The sequence below is a fragment of the Xenopus tropicalis genome, chromosome 6, assembly GCF_000004195.4.
Source record: "Xenopus tropicalis strain Nigerian chromosome 6, UCB_Xtro_10.0, whole genome shotgun sequence".
Taxonomy (NCBI): Eukaryota; Metazoa; Chordata; class Amphibia; order Anura; family Pipidae; genus Xenopus; species Xenopus tropicalis.
This window is the reverse complement of record NC_030682.2, coordinates 108,111,661-108,121,391: the sequence shown is the minus strand read 5'-3', so window position 1 is coordinate 108,121,391 and position 9,731 is coordinate 108,111,661. Positions and strand designations below refer to the sequence as shown.

The window sequence follows — 9,731 nt, the reverse complement described above, 5'->3', positions numbered from 1 at the left end:
CGCGTCTGCCATCCCACCGGGGACTTACATTGTCGCCGATGGGATGGCAGGGGAAGGAGATTAGTCGCCCGCGAACAGGGAGTTTTGCCGCAGGCGACTAATCTCCCCTTGTGCCAGAGCCCTTAAAGTTTGTTAAGATACCATTGTGCTATCCTTGAGAAAGGTCCTATTGAGGACCAAACATCAGACAAGTTTGTGCAATGTGTCCACAATAAAGTTGTGATTACTTTTACCCTTGTTGCGGGCGACTAATCTCCCCGATATGCCATCCCACCGGCAAAAATGTAAATCACCGGTGGGATGGCATACACAGTGATGCAATCGCCAAAGCTGCCTCTCGAGGCAACCTCGGCGATTGTGGCAAGTCGCTGCGCCGCCTATGCCATCCCACCGGCAATTTACATTTTTGCAGGTGGGATGGCATTTGTCACGGGCGACTAATCTCCCTGTCTGTCACAGCCCTAAAATATTTTTTTTTCTTACAGTTTTTGGAGATTTAATTTGGCTGTGCACCCCGCTATCTATGAATATTTGCATCAGAGTGCGAGAGAGGTCTGAATGTGGACCGAAACGTTACGTTGGCTGTTCATGCTGTTTTAAACATACGTTTTGTTTTTTCACAAGAAATCTTGTGATGCTGGTCTTTTTTGTAGTATTGGGACCCCTTACTGGGCACCAGAGGCATGGTATGTAGCGGTGTGCCGCCTTTTGTGCATATATATGTATATATACAGTGTATATGGTTTGTTTTTCACTCCAGATGAAGGTTTCTGTGAGACCGAAACGTCGAGTAATAAACCTTTCTATTTTTGCATTTACATTTTGCTCAAATTCTGCATTTTTTTGTACTAGCACCCAGGTTTTGTTGCTGCAAATGGTGTGCACCCTATGGACTATTATGTATATATAAATATATATCTAATTTTGCAGGAATCGGCACTCACCAGTTCAAAGGGCAACGGCCGGGTGCTAACCCAAAAAAATGCATCCCCCTGTGGGGGACTGAAACGTTGAGGTCCATAATGTTCCTTTTTCATATTTTGTAATAAAATTTACCCTTTTTTCAAATAATTTAAATCCTGTGAGTGCTGACACTTCTTTGCTTTATTATGTATAGATATATATATAGTGCAGGGAAGGAGAAGAATATAATATGTATATATATGTGTGTGTGTATGTATTTAATTGAAGTGAACTCCCAAAAATACATTTTGATTGAAATGAAAAATTGCAGTCTAACATAGTTAAACGTCTCAGGTCATGTGACGTGCCCGTCCCTCTCAGAAAATCCCGCCAGAAAGCGCTAAGGACAGAGAGCTCCCAGGCTGCACCATTAGCACTCCCGAACTAACATGCCTGTCATTTCCGAGCCCGTCGCCTCCAGCTGCCCCGAGCAGGTACGTACAGTGCGCCCGGGAGCGAAATGCAGCGGGATAGGCCCATTTATATATATGCACTAGTGTTGCGCGGTATTTATATAGGTGCTACTAGTGTACTCAGCGGGAGAGGGCTGCTGCACTTGTGTAAATGTATTTACGGTTTAGGGGCCAGGGAAGGCGGAGAATCGGGACGAGCTGCAGTACTTGGATCAGATCAAGCATATCCTAGAGCGTGGGCACCGCAAGGAAGATCGCACTGGCACCGGGACCGTATCGGTATTCGGCATGCAAGCCCGCTACAGCCTGCGAGGTGAGACGCGTTCGCTATTTATTAGTTTCGGTACAGACAAATAGACATAACAGGAATTGTAGGAACAAAGGGGATAGCATTTCCTTGCTTACTTTACGCAGTCACAATAGATTATAATGTGCGCACTACTGCATTCGCTCTCCCTCTTTCTTCTAATTTCCCGCGCTTAGAGGAGCTGTGATTGGCTGGCCGGGGTCCCTTGTCATTGGTGCGCGCCAAATTGAGCCCTGCCCCCGGCACAGGATAGGCTAGTGGCGCAGGATAGGCTAGTGGCGCAGGATAGTGGCATAGCTGTCAGTGTTGTAGGCAGAGCGTTCGGATTCATAGGGATGCGGGTCATGTGACTGCATGCTCCTTACCTACTGCGACAGTTTTATAGGTATTCCCGGCAGCCCATTGTACTTAGTGGCCCTCCAACATGAGTGCGCTTCTTCTTCTCTGGATTGTGGCTGGGGCCCCTTGTGTACCTTGCTGATCTGTAGAGAACTCGCATAGCTGCTGTACATTTCATTGTTCTCGGCTGCTTAGTAACTTGCTGCATTTGAAATGCAGTTTTTTTTTAAGATCACAGAGGATCACATTTTGCCCGTTGAGGGGCCAGAAACACAGCTTGTATGGCACTTTATAATAAAGCTAGCTTTGTAGTGAATTAGCATTTTCAGCGCTTTCCTGTAGGGCTGTCATCAGAAATCATGCCCTGTACAACGCAATTATCAGGCCCTGTCGGAGCATAGTGGGAAAAACCAAAACACACGTTTGTGGCCAGGGGCCTTAATGGTCGCAGGTCCTCCATTAAAAAAGGAAACCAATTTAATATACATTTATTAAAAATCCATACTGTTTTTATAAAAAACAAAATCCTTTGCCTGTGATTGCCCCCTTCACTATGCTAGCTCTGATTACTGATCACACACATCTTTAGATAGCACTGTCTGCATTATTTGTAAACCATCATTGCTTCTCAAGCTCTGGAAAGCAGTCTGCAGGGTTGTTTCTAACCAAGGTTAGCCTTAGTGACGAGCAAAGGTACGAAACTACACCATGTGCTGGTGCCCTGCCATCCAGAAATCAGAGCAGCGCCATTTTTGTCATTAGCCAGCAGCTGCCTAAGGATTTGTGTGATGGATATGTTTTTTTTTTTTTATAACTGTATATAAGAAATAGTTTCCATTTTTAATGGAAAATTTGGGACACTTTGGTCTCTTCGTTTTGGACTTCAATACCCCTTTAAATAATGTGCTGCAATTTCCACTCTGTGATGGACAGAGTCTATTATAAATATCTGGCATAAAGCTCCCCTAAACTTTTTAAGCTCTATTGATATTAGAAACCATTGAATTTCCACTGAAAGGGAGGATTGAGTTTAACTATAACTCCCTTAATATCATTCAAAAGTCAGTGCTTTATCATATTTTTGTACAGGTTCATCCAAGAGAAGGGAAATATCTAAGGCTACATAGAGCATGTTTAGGGTGTATAGTGTAATAACAAACCCAAGTAATGTAACACTCATTACTTCAGGGGGGCCCTGCAGTGTTGCACTTACATGTTTAGCTGATCCCCCCTGCTGTCAGGGAGCTGCAGACATGGAAAAGGAGCTTGGGTGCCTAAATGTTCTGCCCCCTACACAGCTTTCCGCAGTGCTCATTTGTCACTGTAATCTAAGTCTCTGTAGAGCCGCACAGGGATTTGATGGGCAACGTTTGAACTTCCCCTCCTGGCAATCCACATGCAGGTTTACCTGGACTTCTGTGACAAATGGAAAGTTGTGTATGGGAAAGTCTATGCAGGCACCTGAACTCCCACATCCCCCTTAAAAGGCTGCAGCCCACAGACAGCGAGGGGACCCGTCTAATCAAGTAAGTGCAGCATGGCCAGGCCCTCCAAAGACCCAAAACCCTCTGGGCACAGTACAACTGGCCTCCTGTGACGCCCTAATGGCAGCCCTGACAGGAAGCACCTATGGCACGTAAGATCTTGCTCCTATTGCATGTAAGCTCTGTTAAACCTTAACTGGTGAGAGGAGAGCCACGTTGGATCCTTGCCCGTTTTGCCAAGCATTGTTATTTGTGGGGATCACTGATGGGAGGTGCAGTAGACACAGCAGCTAACTTTGCATAAGAATATAATAATAATAACTTTGCATATTGTTTAGTTGTGCTTATATATATCACCCCCCCCCCCCCCCCATCCAGATCAGTTTCCTTTGCTGACAACAAAACGTGTCTTCTGGAAAGGAGTGCTAGAAGAACTTTTGTGGTTTATTAAGGTATGTGGTTCAATGTTTCCTTTATAAATCATTAAAAAATGTCTAATCCAGCAGAACTGTAATCTTAGAACTATCTTATTGCTTTGGTTTTCGACACAAATGGCTGACTTTAAGGCCTAGTTTTGCTATCAGGAGCAAGTGGCACTGGGTCTTCAGCTGAGCCAGGAAGCACTGGGTTAGGGTTATGAAAGTCAAGTTGCCCCTTGGACATTACTATGTTACATTAATATGTGTTAAAATTAACTGCTTGGTTAGATATAAATGTTGATAAGTAATGGAACCAGTGTTTAAACTGCCGAATACTGCCCATTTAATAAAAAAATTCAACAGTCAGGGAAGAGCCTTAATATTGGAACATTTTATCAAATAAGAGACCTGTGTCTGTTCATCCGAATTTGAAACGCATTCTTCTCAGAAGTATCTAAATCTTTAATCCCTGATGCAGTGAGCATGGGGGGGGGGGGGTTATCAGTTTGATCAGATCTTTTCTAACCTTTTCAGAAAATGGAGTTTGATTTGATTTTGCTGAAATAGAAATATGCAAACTAGTTTTCTGCTTCAGTTCAATATTCTGGTTAGTGATTTAAATTTGAATGTATACTTCATGCAGGGATGTACCAACTCAAAAGAACTTTCTGCAAAAGGTGTAAAGATCTGGGATGCAAATGGCTCCCGGGAATTTTTGGACAAGCAAGGATTCTCAAACAGAGAGGAAGGAGATCTTGGACCAGTGTATGGCTTTCAGTGGAGGCACTTTGGTGCTGAATACAAAGACACTTATACAGGTGGGAGAAGAACTACTTTAAAATTGTTACTCTATCCCAGGGATCCCCCACCTTTTATACCCGTGAGCCACATTCAAATGCAAAAAGTGTTGGGAAACAACACAGGCATGGAAATATCTCCTGGGGGTGCAAATAAGAGCTATAATTGGCTATTTGTTAGCCCCCTCTGTGGACTGGCAGCCTATAGAAGGCTCTGTTTGGCTTTACACTGGTTTTTATGCAACCAAAACTTGCCTTCAAGCCAGAAATTAAAAAATGAGCACCTACATTGAGGCCACTGAATGTTGCTAATGAACCACTGGTTGGGGATCACTGCTTTATCCCTTATTCTTTAGCCTTGTGGGGAACAGAGTGACATTTTGTTTTGTTAAAGTACAGGAAAAGGTAAAGTCAGCGGGGGCAAGACATATGTTAGACATATGTTAAATTATTTTGAGACTTGCAATGATTTTTGATCTATCAAACAAAGATAAATTGAAATATTTTAACCCTCTGCCATCAGATTACTCAGGTCAAGGTGTTGACCAACTAAGGAATGTAATTGAAACAATCAAAAACAACCCAGATGACCGAAGAATTATAATGTGCAGCTGGAACCCTAAAGGTAGGAATATCCATTCCTGAATATGCAGGGTCATTGTAGAAGCTGCTGTGGTGACTGTCCTGGAAATGGGAGGGTTTGATTTATTTATTTAAAGAAAATAACTCGCATTTTAAGGGGCTTCAACATTTACCCAGCAAAAAGGCTTAATCATGAGGGGGGACTGCACAACCTTCATCCTGTCCCAGAGCCCTTGTGTCTACCCTAGTCTGGCTGATTTTTTTTCTCATTTAAAGAATATATACTATCTTATTATTTCCTAAAGGAGAAGGAAAGGCAAAGTCACTTGGGGGTGCCAATATGTTAGGCACCCCCAAGTGACTTGAATCGCATACCTTTTACCCCGGGCTGGTGCCCCTGTTAGGAGAGAACAGCACCAGCCCGGGGTACCTGGAGCTCTTCCTCCTTCCTGTATCGCTCGCTCGTGCGCATGCGCAGTAGAGTGAAAAGCCGAACTTTAACAGAGAAGTCGGCTTTTCACTCTACTGCGCATGCGCCTATTGTGTAGTCGCAGCGAAAGTAAGGAGGAAGTGCATCGCTCCAGGTACCCCAGGCTGGTGCTGTTTTCTCCTAACAGGGGTACCAGCCTGGGGTACGAGGTAAGCGATTAAAGTCACTTGGGGGTGCCTAACATTTTAGCACCCCCAAGTGACTTAGCCTTTCCTTCTCCTTTAAGGCCTACTAATGCACAGTTGTTCTAAACTATACTAAAGAGTTGCAGGGGAATGGTTTACCCAGTACTCTAAGGCTAGTACCATATGCGAGCAGTTTCACACTGAATTCTGCCTTGTGTTGCTGCACCCAGGCTGACGCATTGGCTCCGGGTGCAGCCACAACTATCAGATATTTCAAGCAGAGGGGCAGAATCCACCCCTTGTGCCTCTAGGCTGAAGAGAATTTGTTTGTTTTTTTTAACACTAATTCAGCTCTGTGCAGTTTTTAGAATTACAGAATTGTTTCTCATAGTCTGTCACATGAGCCTGGAGGGCATTCACTGGCCTAGTTGCTAAAATTCCAGCCAGGAATGGGGCCAGTATTACAAATTTATGAGCAAGTACATTCTTAGTTGTTCTGCCTCCAATCAATCACTATCCTGCCTCCCTGTTCCCCCTCATCACCCTGCCTTATTGCCAGTTCTTTATCCACTTCTACCAATGACATCACAGCCCTGCTCTTTTTATCACACGGCCCTGCTTCTTTTCATCATTGTTTTACCTTCGCTTATATCATCAGCGGGTAAGGACCTGACCAAAAAGTGTTAACCATAGTGGCAGTTTTTTTTTCTTGAGAGAGAGAAATTAAAAGAAAACCACTTATTAAAATACAAGTGACTTTAATTTTATATAACTGTTTTTATAATGCTGTCCCTTTAACTCCAATGTGCTGCAGATCATAACCGGTTACTGTTAAATGTCTAAATGACACAATATTCTATGTGATGTTGTGAAGAATTTGCAGCATGCAAAGGATAATATTTCTTGCAATGTTAGTTTTGGGTAAAGGTTAACGAGGCATTCCCAGTATAATGTAGAATGTTTTCCTTGCTTCTTACTGACTTCCATCTAAACCTTTTGACAATTTTATGTCATTGTGTGCATTATTTGGTAGGCTGTAGAGAACATATTTTTGTAGTTCAGGAATTTTGCAGCTGATCTAGCTTAGAGGACGGTTTTAGAAATGTATTCTTTTCTTTTGTTCAAAGATATTTCTCTTATGGCTCTGCCGCCTTGTCACACACTTTGCCAGTTCTACGTAATCGATAAAGAGTTATCCTGTCAGCTGTACCAGCGGTCTGGGGACATGGGCCTGGGAGTGCCCTTCAACATTGCCAGTTATGCCTTGCTCACTTATATGATTGCTCATGTCACTGGATTGAAGGTAAAATTACTGTTAAATACAAAGAACCAAAATAGAGTTTAATTAAAAATTCCAGTAGTATTTAAAGGTGACTTCACAGTCTCCAATATTTGTTTCTAACATTCTATACATTTCTTAAGTCCTTTGGTGATCATCTTTATTTTATTTTCATTTAACTTTATGATGCTGTCAACATTCTTGTTACCAGATTGTAAAAACAGTATGCTTTGTGCAGAGATCTGACACCAACTTTTAGAGTGCCAGGTGATGTAGGTGTGGTAGTCAAATTCCTTTAGTATAAACATAAACATTGAATCATGTAGGCCAGAGGAGAAAAGACTCCTGATCTGAGAATTTTCTGCATGTGTGACAAAATCCTGCCATAACTTATTGGCCCAGGTAGCCCTTTACTATGGTCCTCTTCCCCATGGACCTCCTATTGCTGGCCTGGAGCCAAATGATTGGATCAGCCTGATTACAGAGGGACAGAGGGAGACAGCTGTTAATGTAAAATAAAACATAGACAAAACATTAAAGGGCATTACTAAAACTATTTATTTAATTAATAAAGCAACTGTCCTATATATATACACATTCAATGCACATTTTTTGACAGATTTATAGTGATTTGTAAATGTAATTGCTGTAGTCCTTTCTGCTTCTGGCTCCTGAAACAATGTAGCAGAAGCCAGCTGATTAACAGACATGGAGAACCGACTTCTGCTACATTGTTTTAAATGGCAGAACCAGTGTCCTAATAATAATTTTTTATTTATGTTCTACAGCCAGGAGACTTTGTCCACACCTTGGGCGATGCTCATGTTTATCTTAACCACACTGAACCTTTAAAGCTTCAAGTAAGTGTAAACCATTGTTGACGTAAGCCCATGGTACATCTATTTTGGGGGCTGATATAATTACCCAGATTAGTCCTTATTTTCTGTCTAGTTTTTTGGGTTTATCCACTGTACAGCAACATATTAAGGGTCATGTCACACATGGCTTTTTTTTTTTTGTGACTAAAAAACATCTCAACATAAAACAAGCAACCAGCAATATGCAATATGTTTTATTAGCAGACAAATTGGCTTATTTACTAAAGTTTCAAATTTCAAATTGAATAAATTTTTGCCAATAACAAAAGTTTGCCAGAATGACAATTTACCAAAACATGAGTGTCCAATTTTGGCCAATACTGTGCTTGTTCAAGAACTCATCCAAGCCGATGTTGCCTTGAGAGCAAACCTCGGGCGACTTTGACAAATTGTAGCGACGCGTATGCCATCCCACCGGTGATTTACATTCTTGCCGGTGGGATGGCATTGCGGGGAGATTAGTTGTCTGCGACAACGAAAATTTGTCGTGGGGCGACTAATCTCGTCTGCCACTGCCCTTAAAGGCATTAACAGAATCTGCCATTACAACATCGTTAGGAAGGGCTTTTCCCAACCTCACTGCCCTCACCGTGAAAAACCACCTACGCTGCTTCAAATGGAAACTCTGTTCCTCTAATCTAAAGGGGTGACCTCTGGTGCGATGATAGTTTTTATGGGAAAATAGAACATCCCCTATCTGCCTATAATCCTCTCTAATGTACTTGTACAGAGTAATCATGTCCCCTCGCAAGCGCCTCTTTTACAGAGAAAACAATCCCAACCTCATAGTTTAAATCTTCCATCTCCAGTTTAGTTGCACGTCTCTGCACTCTCTCCAGCTCATTTATCAAGCAATGTTAATATGATTAATTTTTTTAATGTCTTTTAGCTTCAAAGAACACCTCGCCCATTCCCCAAGCTAAAAATCTTGCGCAAAGTGGAAAACATTGATGACTTCACTGCAGATGATTTTCTAATAGAAGGCTATAACCCCCACCCCTCTATTAAAATGGAAATGGCTGTGTGATGATTGGTTTCCCTCTACTGTAAACTATGGCTACATTTATAAGGCTGGAGTATAGAAATGTGTGTTTATATATAAATATATGACTTCTGCAACTACAATGCTATTAATGTAAATATTTGAAATAAAAGAGGATAAGTAAATTAAAGGAATTCTGTCATGAGCATTGTGCCTAAGTCTGAGCTTTCAGAAAGAGCCAGCACTACACATCAGAACTGCTTTCAGGTAACCCATTGCTTCTCCTACTCAGTGTATATGGAGGAGTCATGACTTGGCTGAGCCCGACCTGGATTTTTACTTTTGAGTGCTATTCTGATATCTACGGCTAGGTGGGGCATGGGAGCATTGTTAGCATACAGGTATCAGGGAGTTTCTATCTTACTACAGGTATAGGACCTGTTATCCAGAATGCTCGGGACCAAGGGAATTCCGGATAAGGGGTCTTTCCGTAATTTGGATCTCCATACCTTAAGTCTACTAAAAAAACAATAAAACATTAATTAAACCCAACAGGGTTGTTTAGCATTTAATAAAGATTATTTATATATTACTTGGGACCAATTACAAGGTACTGTTTTATTATTACAGAGAAAAAGGAAATCCGTTTTAAATTTCTAAATTATTTAATTAA

The 9,731-nt window shown here is 41.9% G+C and overlaps 1 protein-coding gene across 1 annotated transcript; it reads left to right on the top strand.

Moving 5' to 3' along the window:
• The first annotated feature begins 1,291 nt into the window (after positions 1–1,291).
• Positions 1,292–9,252, top strand: tyms (thymidylate synthetase). The gene is made up of 8 exons (NM_001079384.1): positions 1,292–1,397; positions 1,545–1,689; positions 3,885–3,958; positions 4,569–4,743; positions 5,246–5,347; positions 7,047–7,222; positions 7,987–8,058; positions 8,966–9,252. Exons 1-8 carry the CDS (start codon positions 1,353–1,355, stop codon positions 9,101–9,103), a joined length of 927 nt encoding a protein of 308 aa, NP_001072852.1. The 5' UTR covers positions 1,292–1,352; the 3' UTR covers positions 9,104–9,252.
• Positions 9,253–9,731: the final 479 nt, after the last annotated feature.